Source organism: Numida meleagris, chromosome 7, assembly GCF_002078875.1.
Source record: "Numida meleagris isolate 19003 breed g44 Domestic line chromosome 7, NumMel1.0, whole genome shotgun sequence".
Lineage (NCBI taxonomy): Eukaryota > Metazoa > Chordata > Aves > Galliformes > Numididae > Numida > Numida meleagris.
In genome coordinates this window covers 6,650,982-6,669,530 of record NC_034415.1, presented here as the reverse complement: position 1 = coordinate 6,669,530, position 18,549 = coordinate 6,650,982, and the positions used below count along the sequence as shown (strand labels likewise).

Below are 18,549 nucleotides of genomic sequence, written 5' to 3'. Positions count from 1 at the left end.
TGGTTTCTCCAAAGCTGTTGAAAAACAACCTAGAAGTAACTAGCAGACGTTTGGTTCTCAAAACCCCAAATCGTGAGAGTGTCCAGCACAGTAAAATCCCACTTCAGTTCCTGAGTGTAACAAGCATGGAGGTCGTTGCAAGCATAGGGCCATTGAATTTGTCTCTAAATTGCCAGTAGAGTTTGTGTATAAAATGCCTTCATAATTTTGTACAGCAAAAGTGAGGCAGCGCAAACGTGAAAGCTTTTTTACCAGAGAAAGAGCTGCCATACTGCGCAGACTGCGGTGCCATCTGTGGAAACCTTTGCAAGAAGTGCTACAGATCACACTGCGTCACTGTCTGAAAGAAATCTATACCTGACTGGAAATCACGCTAACAAGGCTCAAACATAAAAGCTGTGACAACCCTGCCACTGGGCAGTGCTGAGCTCAGGGTTTCCCACTCGGCCTCTGGCAGATGTGCCATGCGGAGGAGCTGCTGTAGGGAGTGGGGAGGCCGGCCAGGGAGGTGCTGATCTTGTTTCCTCAAAGATTCCTGTTTTATTGCAGGCTTTTGGGCTGCCCAGAGTCAGGATGTTAGAAGCAGGGATAGCAGGTGTGCCAGCTTGCTGTTTGCTCTGCTCTGCTGTGCTGCATGCCTTCCAGAGCCAGTCACTGAGGAAGTGATGAATGTAGGCGGCTCAAACAGCTAGGAAAAACAGCTATTGTAACCCACTTTATGACACTTAAGGCACTCCACTGTAGGTTCTCCTCTCAGATGGGACAAAAATACACAGGGCCACCTTGAGTAACGCTGGCATTTGGGTTTAAATATTGCCTTCAAGAAACAGAAACCTCTTTGCCGGCGGGTCTGACTTCTCCTGTCAGACGGGAAACACACCTGCTCTACCAGGTGAACGCTGAGGGAGCAGCTCCCTGCCTAACCGAGGGCCAGTCCCACAGAGCAGGCAGCCCTCCTGGCATGGCAGCGGGAGTCCCCTCAGCTGCTGGAGGAGCCCGCAAGGGGAGCGGGAGCACCACCCGCCTCAGCGCACGGACAGCAAACCGCCGAGGCGAGCAACTCCCACCGCCACACCTCAGCCGGGGAGGCAGCTCCATCCTCGCGCCACGGAAGGGCGGGAAGGGAGCGCGCAGGCGCAGTGAGGGCCTCGTGTGGGCGGGCGCGGCGCGGCGCGGCGCCGTCGCACTGGAGGGGTGTGGTCGCGGCTGAGGTAACAAGGCCGGGACCTGGCAGGGGTGGTGAGCGTGTCCTGCTGCTCTTCTAGCTTTCAGTCGTGAAGTGGTAAAAAAGCGTTTCGCAGCCGTGTAGTGAGATGTTTTCTACTTGCTTTTGTCTCTCCTAGAGCGCAGATATGTCGCAGCAGGCACAGCTCATGGAGGTGGTGAAGAAGGAGGTGAGGTCGCAGCTGCTGGCTGCCAAGAATGGCCTCACCCCGGCGCAGCTGGAGCAGGAGTACCTGGCCATGGTCAGCAGGCCGCTGCCGCTGCGTGACCTGGGCTTCTGCTCCACCATGGAGCTGGTGGCCAGCATGCCAGGAGTGGTCCAGGTCTGCCCCAATGGTAAAGGCAGGATTCTCCTCAAAGGTGAGGCTTTCTCCTCACAGGTAGGGAGGGATTGCTTGGAACCATATGTGGGGATGAAGTGGTGCCCTAAAGTGAGGGCTCTGTTGCGTGGAGCCCACCCAAAGGCTGTCTCTTACTCCCCGCTCTTGCTGGTGCTGGTATTTTTGGCGCTCCCTGAAATGCTTTACAAGCTCCTGGTCCAGGGTTCCCTTCCATTTTAGCTATTTCCTGTTGCCTGGCTAAGTGGCAGAGTACAGAAAGGCAGTGGGTAAAAAAGATGAGTGAAGATCAATACCAGTTTTGTTTTGGAGCTACTGGAGTGCACGTGGACCAGACGACCTCTAGAGAAGTCCTCTACACCTACCTTATGGTGTGATTCTGAGCTATTGTTTTTGCCTGAGTGTTAGAATTGAGGGTGAACTTAGAGAAAAGGTGCACAAACACAGCCCTTTTTTGAGCGTTGTTGGCAGCTTCTTTTAGTTTTGTGAAGCTTAGGTGGTTGCTGGGCTTCTGGTGGTTTTTGGTGGTGGGTTTTTTTTTTTGTAGCCACTTTCAGAAAAGACTCAGTCCATCAACATCTTGGTGCTCTTAAGCTCTGTAGAGATTTTACTGTAATTCTGGCTGAGAGAAGCAGTGAACCGTTTACTTTTTCCCAACAAAACCCACAGCAGCTCGCTTTCTTCTTGTGATGCAGTATGTGTTTGACCAGCCTTCCTTCTGTCTGGATTTATAGCGAGGAGGGCACAGATTAGCTGTTAAATTTGGTTCCATCCATTTAGCAAAGGGAAAACATTTGCCATCCTAAAATCCAGACATAGTTTTAGTGGGATTGCTTTTAGAAGAGACACCTGTCTAAAAAGTGAGATGGGAAGATTGGAAAGAACAGCTTTGCCTACGTAGAGCTTTTAATGGTTTACTGTTCCAATGGTTCTAATAGCTAATAAATAGGTAATATTTTTTTTTCCTTTTGTAGCTGTTGTCGATGAGACCACCAAAGATATTTCCGAACTGATTTCCAGACAAAAATCAAGTGGTAAAACACGGAGTGCTGCTAGGAAGGAAAGAGCTTTTTCCTCTCAGAATCAGCAAGGTTTGCCTCCAAAGGGCAAGACTCCTGTCCTGCCAGCAGCAGTAAAGAGGGAGCTGCAGGATCTCTTGAGTTCCTCACCACTTCTGCTCTTGGACTTCAACAATGCATACTACAAACGCTTCAAGCGGACATTCCAGTACACGCAGTATGGATTTTTCTCCATATCTGAAGTCTTTGAAAGTGTGTCTGATATAATTACGGTTAAGCAGACAAGAGGAGGTTCCTTGATAACCCTGAAGAAGAACTCATCGAGTGAGATAGAGCAGGAAAAGATGCTACAAGGTGAGGTTGTGTGTTAGTTAACTGCAAGAATGTATGTCTCCTAAGCACTATGGACAAGCAGCTGTGTTTCTGGTAGATGTTGTGTTTTCAGATGTGTAATAGTCCCTGTTCCCTTGTGATATAATATGGAAGGTCTGTGTGGTGCTGCAGAAGTAGTTATAACGAGTTGTCTCTAGTGGAAAGCTTAACTGGAGGTTTTCTGCAAGTTACCATTGGTTTTTGGTGGCAGGTGACAGAAAGGATCTGCCTTCCAAATATGGGCTTCCTGAACATGTGTGCAGGACTAGGAATGCTAATTGTTGCAGGCAGCAGATAGCAAAGGTAGAAGGATCTCCTGAATGTCTGCTCCACAGGCTGCTAGAGCCCTTCCAGTGCACTTCTTGAGACTGGAAATTTAGTAATACTAGTCTGAAAGATTAAGCTGTAATCTTCCACAGAAGAAACTGCAGGTGTTCTCAGTGTTCCCATAACAGCTATGGCAGAAAATCGCATTCAGTACCTGCAAAGTTCCTGACTTGTCTGGGTAGAATTCATTTATGAAGGATGCCTCTCTAGCAAAAGTTTGTGAATGTGGTGACTGAATGCTACAAGAGATCGGAAAAATGCTACCAGTGCTTTCATTTTTCAGGTGTTTTCCCTTTTCCCTTTCTGTTTAATATGTAACTCTGCATCAGTCCAAGAAAGAATAACAGCCAAGTTACTGTCTTTGTAGTACTCACGCCTGAGCTGCCTCCTTTGGAACCCACCTGTGAGACAGAGATCTTCCATCAGGCAGCAGAAGAGAAGTCAGAAGCAGTGAATGCACAAGCAGTAGATCTGAGTGATGGCCTGAAACAAGTAAGTAGCTGGACGAGTGATCTGCAGCTTCTTCGTGGCTTAATCCCAGAATGGAGTCTCTTTTCTTACTTGTGTTACTGTGGAGGTTGTGTTAATGCACTGCTGCTTCCAAAAATTTTAGTACCTGTTTTAGATTAGTCTGTACATGACAAGACTCCAGGCTGGTATACAGCTTCGTATGCCATCCAAATCTAGGTCTTTCTCTTCTCTCTTTCTGCTCTTCTGATCTGTGTTAACAACCATCCAAGGTCAGTTAAGCATCATCTTGTTCCCTGATAGTTGTAATACCCTTCTGTGTATTTATTTGTTATTACATTTTAGTAATCTGAAGATCAGGTCTGTGGAATTTCCTCGGCTGTGGTAGGTGGAGTTTGTGTTTTGTTCAGTCCGTTCAGGCAGTAAGGCAAAGCTGGGGGATGATTCTTGTGGGGACTTTGATTCCTACAGTTTCTCTTTGGTGACTAAATAATGTGGTCAGCTGGGGCACAAAAATAATTGTCTTTTTTTTTTTTCCTTTTACCAAAGGAAACCAGTAAGACTTCGTTCGCTATCTAAAGTTGTGGGTATACCTAGTCATCCTTATTAGACTTTGAGAGTTTTGAATTTGTTTGACAGTGTATTTCCAGAAGGAGATGGAGAGGAGCAGTTCAGAGGCCCTAAATTGCCAAACTAGGTTAGGTGAATTTGTTTGTCACCTCTGTTTTTTCCCTCTCTTTGTTCCTGCCTTCCTTTATTCCAGAAAATCTTCCTACTGTAATTCTTTCTGCCAAGCTTGCCGAGTGGCTGTATGCAACCTGAAAATGGGAATGCAGGAGAAGAGTCCCAGGAATTCTTCCTGACTGTGGTGTTTCATGCAATTAATTTGGAAGCCTATGACTGAGTTGGACTAAACATTCCTAAAACACACTGTCTGGCAGTCAGCCTTGAGCTTGTAAAGAAGTTTCAGATGGGTGTGATAAAGCAGCCAGAAATTCTCCTTAAATTCTCCTTAAGTCAAGTGAAGTCTGCCTGTTGAGTGTGAAGGGTTAAAAAAAAAAAAAAAGAGGACTGTGGTAACCCTGACGTCAGTAAGCTTTTTGTGCTTTCATATCAGTGGGAACGTGCCTAAAGGCTTATCTTGCTCAGGTCATTAAAGGTGTTTGTTCAGCTTGTATTCCTCATGAGGAATACAAGTTCATTAAGCTTGCTGTTCTGTTTTAAAAGAGCCAGAAAGGGGAGGAGAGCTAGTTGGAATGTGGGATATGCAGTGTACGCTTGTTCATCAGGATGCTGCAAGGTAGAGGGGAAAGAAGTGACCTGATCCCTGCCCTGCTATAAGGTATCTGGGTAGCCTGTCACGAGAAACTACTAATGGGAGGGAAACTAATAATGTAAGGGACAAATGAGGGAGAAACACGAGTTTAGTCAATCCACTTGGCCCTGAGAAGGGGAGGTGTATTGTACTGCTGATCTCAGCGGCTTTTCTCACCCTCAGTGGAAGGAAGGGTCATTAGCACCACTGTGGCAGCTGCCCGTCCATCTTAAGGCAAGGATTAGCCAGTTTTGCAGGCCATATATTATATATTGCAAGCGTCATTTTTAGTGTTTTGTTGTTTTCTCTTGTTATTGTTTTGTTGCTTTGATTTGCAAACATATTTACAAGTATGTGTTTTCTATGTCTCATGAAAATGTCTGTTGTCACTGCCAGCGTGTAAACTAGGTTATAAGGAAGCGTATGCCCTTAACAGGGTGATATGAAGCAGCGTTCAGGGGAGCAAACCTGTCCCTCAGAAATGCCACTGTTTGCAGGCACTTCTTAAAGGATTTCCATGACATGGATTTTTCTTTTTCTTTGAGCTGCTGCTGCTGCTCAGGCAGGAATTTCCTCAGCTGTTCTTTAGTGAGTTAACATTTTTAAATGATCAAACTCTGTGTTTCACTCAAAAATTTAACTCGGTTCAAGGGCAGTAGCTCTTGCTCAGTCTGTAGAAGGAGAGACTAATCTGCTTCTTGAAAAAATGTTTAAAAGAGCTAGTGTTGCAAAAAGTGTTGCTTGCAGTTGGATTAGCCAGAGAAGTGATGGTATGTGTGCTGGAAGACATTTCCCATATGTTACTTGACGTGAAATGCAGTGTTAACTTGTAGCCTGTTCATTATGGGTCAAAATGAAATCATTTTGACTTCTGATCATGTTCAGTTCATGAATACTGTTCGTTGCCACAGAAGAAAGCTCCCGAGGCAGTGAAAGTAGCTTGTGTATGATTAAGGTTCTCCTCCACCCTAGTTCCAGTGAGTAATTTTATCCAGTTAAAGAATTATCCAAAAATTGTAAGCTGCACTAGCCATTCACAGACAGATCTCCCCAGAGGGAGGAAAGAACAGAATCTGTAGGCTTTATTTGTTTTTATCCTTGGGAAATAGCTCTAGTGTGAAAATGTCACCTGAATCATTTTCAGATAGTTTTCCTGGTTCAGCTGCATACTCTTTCATGATCACAGAGCGTAGAAAATAACATCTTTTGGGTAAAATACAACAAACTAAAATAAAAAATTATTTTAGCAATAGCTGTTATCTGTTTTTGTCTAAATACAGGACATGACTCCAGCTCCTTTTCCTTATTCCTTGTGGGAATGCAAAGTATTGTTGTTACACTACTGTTATTTACTGATTTCTCGCTGTAGGGAAGAATGAAGGAAGAGAGAATGAATGCTCCCAACACAGGGAAAGTTGTGCAAACCTGGTTTACAACTGGTGGGATTTGCTGATATTCAGTAATTCATAGGTTCCAAGGAAAGCAGACTTTTTTTTTTAACCTAACTGGAACTGCTATTCATGTATGCTCAATGAGTGAAGAGAGATGAGTACAACTTCCTTCTTATCTCTTTGTAGCCTCAAGATTTTGTCCAGCCTGAGCTGCTCCAAATGATGGTGACTCCAGAAATCCCTCCAGATGCTGTTCAGGACAGAAAACTTTGCAGTTTACCTCCACTGGAGAGAAGGTGCATGGTGGGAGTAACTGTGAATTTAATTGTCTCTCCTAGCGAGTTCTACATCCACGTCTGCAGCGCGGAAACATCTGATAAACTGTGGGATCTGATGATTGAGATGAGGTGAGAGTGTTCTGTGCTGATAGGTACTATTGTCTGTTGTGTTTGTGCTGAGAGAACAGGACACCTAGCTTGATAGTTAGGTTGCAGCTGGTTTCATAACTTGAAATGGAGATGTCTGTGCTGTCTGAAACACATGTTCATAATGCTTATCCATTCCTTTTAATTAGCAGGCAAAAAGTATGATAAATACCAATTCACAGTTGCTTGGCTGTGTCCTAATCAGTTCTAAACTTCTAAAAGAATTGAGAGGTTCCAGAGGGGGAACTTTTGTCTTCCTTTGCACCTCTTTTTTTCTCTGTGTTACTGTTATTAATGGGCTTAGTTAAGATTTTTACTTCCATCTCCAACACTTGTCAAAAAGCAACAGGTAATATGCATTTGCCATGGTGTACAAGGCCTGGTTTGAAAGTAATGCCTCCGGATTGATGATGTCTGCTCACAGTGACAGAGGCGGATGCTGTAGTGGTGATGTTGTGTGTCGTCGTGGTTACTGTGAAAATAAATAGGAGGCATTACTTTCGGAGCAACCTGTGTTTATTTCAGAGCAAGCAAAGCCTCATCAGTGACTCTGTCACAGTTACATTGTGCATTTGAGATCCTGTCTCGGCACAGCAGTTCTATAATTGCTGTTAATTGTGTGTTGAGGAAGCACCTGATATCTGCAGGGCACATGCAAGTGGAGTTATAGATTCTGCGGACAGATATACTACAAATAATGTGGAGCCAATACTCCAAAATCTTACTTACAAAAAATAGTGATATATCCAGATAATGTTAAAAGTTAATGACTAGAATGACTGTATTTAGCCTCTACAGAATTCTCTTTTTAATTGGACCCCAGGGAGAGCATTCAAACGTTGAAATTTAGGTTTGCATTTCTTGTCATTTCAGTTTACGTTCAGCAGAGCAATGATGTAAAGCATCCATTTAAACATCTTCTGAACATTTGTATCTTTGGGACTTTGAGAAATCAGGATTCTGCTGAAGTCCTCTGTATTTTTGTGCTCATCTTTTGCATCCTACCAAGCACACTCTTTCATTACAATGTTTTGCAGATGCTGTTATTCCAATAAACTTGTATCTGATCGTTACATCATGCCTGAGTCTTCGGTACAGCCTGGACAGCTTTGCTGTGTGATGTTCTTGCAATGGTGGTACCGGGCTATCATCCGCCGTGTGATCAATGACCAAGACGTGGAGGTGTTCTACCCAGATTATGGGAACGTAGGCATTGTCCAAAAGTCTTGGCTGAGATTCCTCAAGTAAGTAAATTACACATGATTGACAGAATCACTGAATGGCTGAGGTTGGAAGGGGCTTCTGGAGTTCATCCAGTCCAAACCCCGTGTTCTAACAGGGTTAGCTTGAGCAAGTTGCGCAGGCTTTCAGAAAGCTTTTGTGTATCTCTGAGGGTGGAGACTATTCTTCCTAGGGAAACTGTTCCAGTGCTCAGCCAGTCTCGCAGTAAGAAGAAAAAAAGCTTTTCCTTTTGTTTAGGTATTTCACTTTGTGCCTGTTGCCTTTTGTCTTGGTGAGCTCCCTCGTGAGCCTTCTCTAGGCTGAAAAGTCCCAGCTCGCTGAGCCTTTCCTCATAGAAGAGATGCTCCAGTCCCTTTGTTATCTTAGTGCTCCTTTTCTGGACTCTCTCCACTAGTGTCCACCAAAACCCAGAATGCCTTTTCTTCCAAGCTGCATTTCAGCTGAGGTTGTTCCTCCCATGTGCGGGACTTTATGTTTCTCCTTGTTGAGCTTCTCAAGGTTCCCATCAGCCCCTTTCTCCAGCCTGTTGACATCCCTCTGGATGGCAGCATGACCTTCTCACCTCTCAGTAACTCCTGCCTGTTTTGTCATCTGCAAACTTACTGAGCTGCCCCATCGTCCAGGTCATTAACAAAGATGTTGAACAGTATTGCACCCAGTATTGACTCCTGGGCTGCACTGCTAGTGCTGTGCCTCCAGCTAGATTTTGTGCTGCTGCTGACCATTCTCAAGGCCCAGGTGTTCAGTCAGGTTTTTCAGTCCACCTCCCTGTGTGTTTTCAAGGTCATAATTCATCAGCCTTTATATGAAGAGTTTACACAAGTCATGTTAAAAGCTTGCTCTCTGATTCCTGACCGTTTACACTTCCATTTATACCTATGGCAGCCATTTAATCCAAGAAAATATTCACATTTGTTCAATTATGACTTCCCCTTCTGAATCCATGCTGAATTCCCCTGTTCAGTTTGTTCTTCATTTGCCTGAAAATGAGGTTTCCAGGATTAGTTGTTGTATGGGAACTGCTGAGTCATGGCCTGAACTGCTGATTGAGCACCTGGAGGAAAAACCAGGTCAGCCCTGGGAGCACAGGTGAAGGCAATTCACTGTGTGATTGGAGCCAGGCTCCACCCCTATTAGGCCTCATTTAAGGGCTGAATGCCTGACCATTGGCATTCATTGGTTCATAAGTCATTGTTCTCTGTCCATAACTTTGTAATCATAAGAGTTTATGATGGAAGGATGCTTGGGTGAGGGAACGCATAAGAGACCAGTTGTTACTGCTGTTCCTACTGTGCCCATTCCCTGGATATGAAGTGTTTTCCAAAGTTACTGTTGGGTTTTAACCGTACATATAAAATCCAGTACTGAACTCTTTATTTCTAAGTTGATTTGAAAACCCAAAAGAGGAATAAGTTCTGTTCATCTGACTGTTTTTGCTCTGTGTTTGCTCTAACGGTCATGACTTTGCTTTATATTGCAGATGGTGCTACTTGAAGCTCCCAGCTCAGGCCATCCCGTGTTCCTTGGCATGGGTGAAGCCCACAGAGGTGTGTGTTCATATGCAGTTTTGTTTACTGACATATATGTGAGAACTGTCAAGTAGAGATTGGCTTTTTCTCCAGATAAGGACAAGTATTTGGAGTTATTCAGGTCCTTCTGATGTTTACAGCAGAATTGTTACTGTTATATTTGGTGGCATGCGACTGCTTCTGTGCAAGTGATCACCCTTCCATTGTTTCTTCTTTATGCTTGTAGTATTCTTGCTTATATTGTTTCAGAAACAGGTAACTACTGTTAAGCAAATGAGCAAGCGTTTCTTTCCCCTTTCAGTAGTTCTCCTTCTAAAACCCTAGTAGATTCAGCTGTTTTAAAATTTTCTGTGGCCAAGCTTTTAAGTGAGTTTGGTGCAATCAAAAAAAGCCAAAGAGTTAGAGGTCAGCCTGTCCTGAGAAATCTCACGGTCAAGAATTCTGAGAAACACAGTCTTTCCAATGGAGAGTGTGGGAGCACAGTTCAAACTTCTGTGTTTTTAAAAACATTCTTTAAAAAAAACACCTTTCCTCTGCTTCTTGAGGGCAAAAGATCCATCTATTTCATTGCTATGAGGCTTAGCAGCTTTGTAAAAACTTCTTACACTTTTGTAATCTCATTGTTCCAGGAATTCAGCTCCTTCCCCCCCAAAGATATGATAAAATAGATACTTGTGATGAAAAGGCATTCCCAGTGTAACTAGCTTTGCAAGTTTTGGGGTAATTTGATTTAGTTCAGTTCTGGGAAGTATGCCTGATTTTCCTGCATTTTTGTCTCTAGCCTGCCTTAGCTTAATTGCCTTTTTGATGTTTGCTCTCAAGGGAAAGTCTCAGGTGATGGATTCTGGTCAGTTTATAGTAACTTCATATTCTTGTTTCTTCTTGAGGGTATGTGGACCAGTGAAGCAACTCAGCAGTTCCAGGAGCTGTGTTACTCGAAGGTACTTGTGGGCATCGTGGATGAATATGTGAATGACGTTTTGCATCTCTTTCTGTGCGACACATCCTCTGAGGAAGATGTCTACATACACTCTGTCTTGAGGGATAAAGGATATGCTGACATCTGCAAAGAGAACATAGCTTCCCAGGTCAGGAGGGAGGGGTGTGCTACTGTGAGAAAGGGCAGGGGTGGGATCCATTGGGTGCCTGTAATGGGAAGATCTTTAGTTTAGAGCAGGCAGATCTGTGAAGATCAAAACTGGTATTCTCTGCCTTCTTGTAACTTAGCTGTTTGTGACTGCATGCCACAGTTCTTAACTCTGTGGTGACCACTTTCTTTTTGGATATGGTGGAATTGACACTACAGAGACATTCTGCTTTTAAAAAAAAAAAAATTATTTTCATCCTGTCCTGAAAATTTTCCAGTCCACTGCTAGATGACTTGTATTTGTAGTGACGTTCACGAGCTTATTGGCACTGCAGTCATCTGGAGCTGACAAATGCTTTCTGATTTTTTTCTATATTACTTACAAATAGCTATAGATGTTTTGAGCTAAAGGCCAGGCTGCAGTGGCATCGAGAAGCTAAGATGTGTGTTAGTTCCTTGCCCACCCACTGCTAATTCCACCCAGGTCTGCTAGTCGGAATGTAGGAGAACTTCTGATGCAAACAACTAATGAGAGGAAGTTGATGAAATACTAGTGTCTCGTTTAAAGCATGTGGTGGCTGCGACATTGAGTGAGGAGCAAGCTAGTTAAATAATTTGTCTTTCTCTGCTCTCATCATTGAAGATTGGTTATGCCATTCACAAACTGAATTACGGAAATGGTCTTGATTAAAAATGTCTTACTTTGCCAGTGAAATGTGCAATGTTGGACATGGTAAAAGTGGTGGATTGAATGCTCTACCTAGGACAGACATTGCAATATAAACCAGGGAGTTAGGCCAGTTTGTATCATTATCTCAATGTCCCAGCTCTGTTTTGATAAGAGCTGTGTGGGTCTGAAAGCCATTAGAAAAGGGCTGCTGGGATTTTATATCTCAGCAGGAATTCAAGCTTTACTGCCTGGAGTGCATTTTTTTAGTTTCTGATATTGGTGGTATTTACAAATTGGCTTTCTCAGCTGTGCTGTGTGTTGCATGTCGTTTGTTTGTTTGTTACTAGGGGTTCAAGGAATTGAATCCTTCAGCCTTGTACGTTCAGCCTGGTGCAAAGCAGGAGAGTGCTGAACTGGTGGAGCCAGACCTCTGCTTGCAGCAGGATTCTCTAGGTGCAGATAATGAAGCATCAAGCTCAAGACTGGATGAGGATAAACTGTGTAATCAGATGGGCATTTGGCTGTGTTATAACCGTGATTCAACGGAATCAACTCCAGAGGTTGGTAGACATATATTGGTTTAGTTCCGTGCACTTTTTCAGAGTGGTCGGAAGTAGGACCAAAAAAAAAACCAACACCACTACACACAGACCATAAGTACACCTCTGGCTGCTTGTCTGAAGTCTGTCTGCTCAGCAGTTCCTCTAACCTCCCATATGTACCATAATGTCCTGGAGAGAGATAAGACTGTTTCTTTTAACAATTCAGACCAGTACCTTATTCTTGAGATCAGTTTGGCTCAAAGCATTCCTGTTTTGCACATCCTGTTTTCCTCCTGTTTCTCTGGGGAAACTAGGAATGTCATTCAAATGTGGGAAAACACCAGAAGAGCTAGTGGTATCTTTGCATTAGGGATTTTGCTCGCTCTAAAAGGAGGCAGTTGGCAATCCTGATTGTTGCAGGGTTGTACACAGCTGCAGTTTTATTCAGAAAATACTCCAAAGGTGAGTGATATCCAGATCTGGATGCTGTTTTACACCTTTGCTTTCAGAGCATGTTAAAAAGCATGTGGTAACACCCAGGTCTCGCGTGCAGTCTAGCATGGTGCCAGGAGAAATGTAAGGAATGTTTCTTTACTTCTTTATTTGGTTTTCTGTTTCTCTTTTTTTTTTTTTTCCCCTCAACACAATTTACCACAGTGGCCAAAGCACCTTTCAAGGAAATGTCAGCTGTTGAATTACTCATTAGTGGGCCTGTTCCAGAGCTCTTTTCGTAACAATTCTCTGAAATTGGTGCACAAGCCTTGTAAGTTGTAATCTTTACCTAGATTTTGTTTTAGCAGACTGAGTCTGTGCCAGGGAAACTCCTTTATATAAGCTGTATATCATGCTTATTAATGCTCTTGCACTGCCAAAAATTCAATATATCATCTGAACTGAAAGTCCGAAGCGATGGTCTTCATTTATAGTTTTTTGCAGGTTATGTTGCATTCCATTTTAATGGGAAAATCTGGATAGTACACTAACTAGTTTACTGTAGCTGTGTGTGTAAATGCAGCTATAGCTGTCAGTTTGAAGGCTAGAAGAATGTAAAGGCATTGAAGTTTTGTCCTGTCTGATTTCAAGGGTCTCATTAGAATCCTCTTCAAGAAGGTGCGGTCTTCTAGGTCTCTCTTCCTGTAAGAATTGTTGCAATTTTTTTTCCCTCTTGTTCTGGTTAGTTGCCCAAGATGATTCCTTGTCATCTTTAGTGCGTCGTTAACAGGATCATCAGTGACTATTATAAAGTGGTTCAAAATGTTTTGAGTTAAAAGGAAGCGTGTCTAGTATGCCACTTGTTACTGCTCAGATAGCATTTCCTTGTAACTACTTTCAGTGCAGGGAAACTCCCTTGACGTTGTCAAACCTTAGATTTGCTCTGTCAGCCTTAACAACTTGCTGCTTCCCCGCCACGCACACCCCCAATTCCCACTTAAATATGAAATGTGTGGATGCTGTTGTACCAGGTCTCTTACCCTGGGACACTTCTGCATGGTGAGGTTCTCAGAAGGCTGCATTAACTGGGCGCAGTATTCTTGAAAAGTACGATTTTATTCAAGAGTTTTACAGTGGTGGAAAGAAGTTAGGGTGACACGAACTTCTTGTTTGTGCTGTTTCTTTCCCTCTGTGTTCCTTCTGTCCTTTAAAGTCGCCAAAACTTCAAAAAGAAATGTTGAAATTTCTCAGTGGGGTGGAAAAATTTCTCTCTGTTAATCTGTCAGAGCAATACCACCTGATTGCTCAGTAGCTTGCACTTCAGTAGATTTGCTCCAATGCCTCTTGATTTCTTCATGCTGTTTGTGTCCTTTCTTGCTTTGTCCGTCTCCTTAGCAGCAGAACCTGTATACAAAGGAGAAATGGGATGATGTGCAGCCACTTCCAGATAAAGTAAATGACCTCAGAACGACAGACCAAGACCCTGAATTTGCACAGGAGGATACAAATGGAACTTGCACTGACCTTATGGCAGTGGTTAAGGTAAGGGCTTTTTTCTCAGCCACTGCTGCTGGGATTGGGCTGTTTTAAATTGTAGATACTTCGAATTTTTTTTTTTTAAGTTACTAACAATGAAATGACTGGCTATTAGCATGGGCCCAGCGGTGTACGTTTACTACTTTGCTGTTGTTTCTGGTGCTGTTGACAATGCACTAGTGTTTCACCAGCACATCAAGGTGTTGTGGAAAAAAGACTGACGGTGTCAGCCCTTCATGGATCAAACCTTCACTCCTTGTGAGCTGACTTAAGCACTCCCACGCAAGTATGAAACCATGTGGGTATAGAAGCATAGGAATTCCCTAGCTGGATCGTGGGCACGTTGTCTGTCCCTGGCTGCAATCTCTTTAGAAGAAGTGACAACTTCCTTTTCTGTTAAGGAAGACCATGGGATGAAAAGTACTGCCTATAGGCATCTACGGAGAAGTGCTCCAGTCAGCTAGTTATGACAAACAGAAAGATTTCCTTTCTCTGTGTCCTTTTCATCTCTTGCCCTCAGAAGACACTGGTACTTGTAGCGTTGCCAAGTGGTATTCCACCTCCTTTCCAGTTTTCATTGTTCGTGCTTTCCTTTTAGTGGCGATGATCTTAGTTGTGTGAATCAGGAGGAAGTGTAGATAGTGCCTTACTTATTTCCTGCCCCTCGCAGCACTCTAGGGCATACTGTCTCTTTTATCTTCTCTGAGCAGCTTCTTTATGAATTGTGTGCATTCCAGCTTTTTCCAATACTAACAGACACTTCCATTGTCCACCCTTCCTCCGTGAATGTTCCTGCTTTGTCTTGAAGTGGCATTGACACTGAGTCCCCCAGCAAGGACAGTGTGAGTGGCAAAGAAGACAATTATCTTTTAATGTTGCTTTTCTTTCTTATTCTAACACTCTAGTTTTTACTGCCTGTTAGCCAAGAGTTGCTAGTGGGCTGGTGGTGTCAAGCTGAGTAGCTGGTTAATTGGACTCTCATGCTTGTCATTCAAATTATTCTGTCTTGTTATCCTGCCAGCACTATACTGCAGTTGCCCAGTCCTGTAGCTGTCCTTGCTGCTTCAAGAGCTTCTCACAATCCCATTGTGAGTGACCAACTTAAACTTCCTCAATTGCCTTGTGTAAAAATAATTGTTTTGTTCTGGGTTAATTGACTGAACGCTCTCTCACCAGTGGGCGGTGCACCTCTGGGTGATGATTTACCTCTTCTGAAGGTGGGTGCCTCTCTTCTGGTGCCTCAACAACAGAAGAAGCTTAGAGAGCAGGCACCTAATTTTTGAACAGCTACAGTTGGGCAGATGAATTGTACCGTTGCTTGCCTGTAGCTTCACTATTTTTTCCCCTTCATGCTGAATCAGTAAATAAAAACACTGGCTTCAGTCCCAGTCTCTGACTGAGACGTAGGTGGTCATCTCTGGAACTTAAATTTAATTTGTATTTTTGGCAAAAAATGCAGAGGAACTTCCTCTGACTCAGTTCCCACTCCCTTGCAGCAACTCCCTCTGTCATCGCTGTCACTTGTTCTGTGTGGGGCTGCTGAGAGATGAGCCAGCTGTTAATTCTTTGCTAAGACATGCTAATTTGTATCTTGTAATAATCTGTCACTCTTCTCAGCTCACTGTGCAGGAAGAGCTGCCCTTTGGCCAGGGTTGTGAATAACCAGTATTCTTAAAAATAATAATAATCCTATTGCTGACAGTCCAGTTCTTTATGAACTCTGAGGGAGATCATGAAGATCAGGGCAGCTAATGAACTGAGCATGCACTAATTACACCCTCTCCCGAGGGTTTATTGTTTGTTTGTTTTAATATAATTGCAGACACCTCATCCTCTTGAAGAGTCCTTAAGGCCTGCTATCTTCTTCAAGCCATTGGAAGACTTCTTCTCCTTCCTCTATGCCAAGCAGCCAGCAGAAACGAGCCAAGATAACCCTAATAAGATAGAAGGATTTTCCAACAAAGCCCAGACTTGTGAAGTTCTACATCCCTCTCTTCTGCTTATGGCAGCACCATTTATGCTGGAAAACCGTAACAGTACGAGTAGATTTATCAGTAAAATGTCATGTAGAGGAAAGCGGAGCGGTCTCTAACCATCCCTTGAGACTTGCAGTCAGTGTGAAGTATCCTAGGACTAGTGCTGCTTCTTTGATAGACCCGATGGAATTGTTGGTATTTCTGTGGGATGAGCTGTGACGATAAGAAATGGCTGGATGCAGCGCTTTGTTTTGACCTTTGTGAAGTGGAATGGATTGAGGTGTTTTTCTCTTAGGGCTTTTTTTTTTGTGGTTCCTGGGCTTTCTACTCTTTTAATGCTTTAGGTTTTTGTGTTTTCCATTCCATACGTTAGCCTGTGTTCATTTCATAACGAGCATGTCTCCTCCTCCCAGCTGTAAGGGTTGAAAAGCACTTTTTTTTTTAACCATAAAAGGTCCGTGAGGGAGGGGATGTTGTTTTTCTGTTTTCAAAGTTATGAAATAATTTACAGCCCCCATGTGCAAGTTGCTCAATTTACAAGCCTGAGTGAAGTGGTTTGCCTGAGGTAGTGCATGTTTCTTTCCTGAAATGGAACAGTTTGCTGTTTCTCTGGCGTTGAGGCCACAACCATCAAGATGAAAGCTATTTGCTTTGCATCTAACTTCCCACCTCGGGTGGAAATAGGGATGAGAGCTGAGAGGAGAGGGAGGGAACCTCTTGGATTTCACCTTTTTCAAGCTCATTCGGTAAATTTGCAGTAGGAAATAGTCACGCAGTCACTTGATCAAGTCCAGGCAAATGGGTTTTGCTCTTTAAGCTGAAACTCTTAAGAGATACCATGTGGGTCTTCTCTGTCTCCCTCCTTATGCAGATGATGAGAAAATGAAGAACAAAGACCCTCCTGAGAATCTTGCACTTGCCCAGAGCAGTGCTAGTGTGCTGTCTGAGCAAGAGATGTCCTGGAAGCTCTACGTCCCTCCTACCACGTTGTCTGCAGTGTTGGCAACTGCTGCACGCTTAGCCACTTCCCATGGCTACTTCCACTGGCTCCCACGCTCGAGAAAGAAGCTGTAAGAAGAGGTGAGAGAAGCAGATGGAGCTGCTGCTGAGGAAGGCTCCACGAAGCAGTGAAATATTACCGCGCTGTTATTCTTTTTAATTAAAAAACGCTTAATCCTTTGGAAAAAAACTTGTGACATCTTCTCAGGTGTGCTCAGCGCCTGTAGCATGTTATTTTTAGTTGAGGAAAACACTGTTTTTTCTTGTACTGGTGTTGTACTGCTTTATTGCTCTTTAATGATTCAGAAGAACATCAGTGTCACGTTGTGTAGTGTTTTCTAACCTGAGGAGAGGAAAAGTGGAAACGCATCCCTTGCTCGGTGTCTGTGCAGTTTTAACTTTTTGTGTGCAGGAGGTGGTTAGGTTTTCTTTTTTTTTTTTTCCTAAATACAGCAGGTGCTCTTGCACAGTCCTTGCTGTTAGGAGAGATGTATGCCAGCCCAGGCCTCTGTCCCGCTCAGAGTTGCTAACCCACAGGAAGAGTCCTCCTTCCTTAATAAAAAAACTTACTGATTTGTGGATGGATTAGGCAACAAATGTGAAACTTCAGGAATCCCATTTTACAGATGTTGAACGAGGACTATAAAGAAGACAGGGAGAGGAGAAGCTTGATGTGTTCAGTCATGAGTGCTACTTTTAACAGGCCTCTGTAGCCTCTCTTCTTCTTCAGTAACTTTAACAAAGAGCAATAATAATAAAACTGGTATCTAGCACAGGTGATGTTTTGCATACGGTGCCTGGAGACGGAGAGATGCTGAGTCTGCCTGGCTTCCAGAAGCATCTGCAGCTTTCCTGTTAAGTAAGAGCACCTTCAGTCCAGCATGGCGTGCTGTCCTGTGGGATGGGTCATAGCATGGCTCGGGGCTGGTGGTGTGCAAACAAAGCATTTATCATAGAGGGGAAAATAAGTTATAGAATCATTACAGTTGGAAAGACCTCTGTGATCATCTAGTCCAACCCTCAGCCCGTGCCTGTGACTGCTCTAGGCCGTGTCAGTCAGTGCTTGAGCACCTCCAGGGACAGTGACCCCACCACCTCCCTGGGCAGCCTGTGCTGGTATCTCACTCTGGGGCTGGTGAGGGCTTCCTTTTCTAGAAATCAACTGAGGGCCCAGGGTGGGGCTCTCTACAGCTCAGACATGTGAGTTTTCCCTGAGAACCACTGGTGAGAAATGACTATTTTCTTTGAATTTCACCATTCAGTTGTATTTTTGGATGTGGATGAGAGTAAAACTGTAGAGAGCAAGAAAGAAAAACGGATGGTTGTGAGGAAACAGCTGGGCGGAAAGCTAATGAAAGGAGATGAAAGCAGAGAAGCTGAGAGCTTACGGGGGTTATGCTTTGTGCAGCAGCTTTGTAGCCCTACAGGGATTGTCAGAAGTTGCCTGACTTTCTGGTCCTGTGTTAAGGCCGTGAGGCTGTAACAAAAGTGTTTGTCTTCTAGCTTGGAGATGGATGAAACATTTGTGCTTGATCAGAGTTGTGTGGGCAATGGAGCTGGCTAGGTTTGAGCGTTTTTTGTCGTCGTTTTTCTGCTCATTGCAACCTAATAAAAGTTCTCAAAAGGGAAAACTTTGCAGAATTTTCTTTTTCTACTT

At 43.8% G+C, this 18,549-nt stretch overlaps 1 protein-coding gene across 6 annotated transcripts; it reads left to right on the top strand.

Annotated features, from left to right (window-relative positions):
* TDRD5 (tudor domain containing 5) lies at positions 1,134-18,523 on the top strand. Of its 6 annotated transcripts, none has more exons than XM_021404646.1 (12): positions 1,134-1,211; positions 1,344-1,584; positions 2,537-2,935; positions 3,648-3,772; positions 6,641-6,861; positions 7,917-8,123; positions 9,602-9,668; positions 10,538-10,738; positions 11,755-11,967; positions 13,777-13,923; positions 15,740-15,953; positions 16,765-18,523. In XM_021404646.1, the coding sequence occupies exons 2-12, from the start codon at positions 1,353-1,355 to the stop codon at positions 16,965-16,967; spliced, it is 2,229 nt and encodes a 742-aa protein (XP_021260321.1). In that variant the 5' UTR covers positions 1,134-1,211; positions 1,344-1,352; the 3' UTR covers positions 16,968-18,523. The 6 variants fall into 6 exon arrangements, with proteins under 6 accessions (XP_021260321.1, XP_021260320.1, XP_021260322.1 ...); XM_021404645.1 differs by having other exon boundaries at positions 1,202-1,239; XM_021404647.1 differs by lacking the exon at positions 1,134-1,211 and having other exon boundaries at positions 1,218-1,584; positions 13,780-13,923.

What these genes read in the sequence shown, in the direction of transcription:
- TDRD5 (XM_021404646.1), top strand. Translation starts at nt 1,353, where the DNA reads ATGTCGCAGCAGGCACAGCTCATGGAGGTGGTGAAGAAGGAGGTGAGG. An exon ending in GATCTGATGATTGAGATGAG is followed by an intron (nt 6,862 to 7,916) that starts GTGAGAGTGTTC and finishes AATGTTTTGCAG; the next exon opens with ATGCTGTTATTCCAATAAAC. An exon ending in CATGGGTGAAGCCCACAGAG is followed by an intron (nt 9,669 to 10,537) that starts GTGTGTGTTCAT and finishes TTTCTTCTTGAG; the next exon opens with GGTATGTGGACCAGTGAAGC.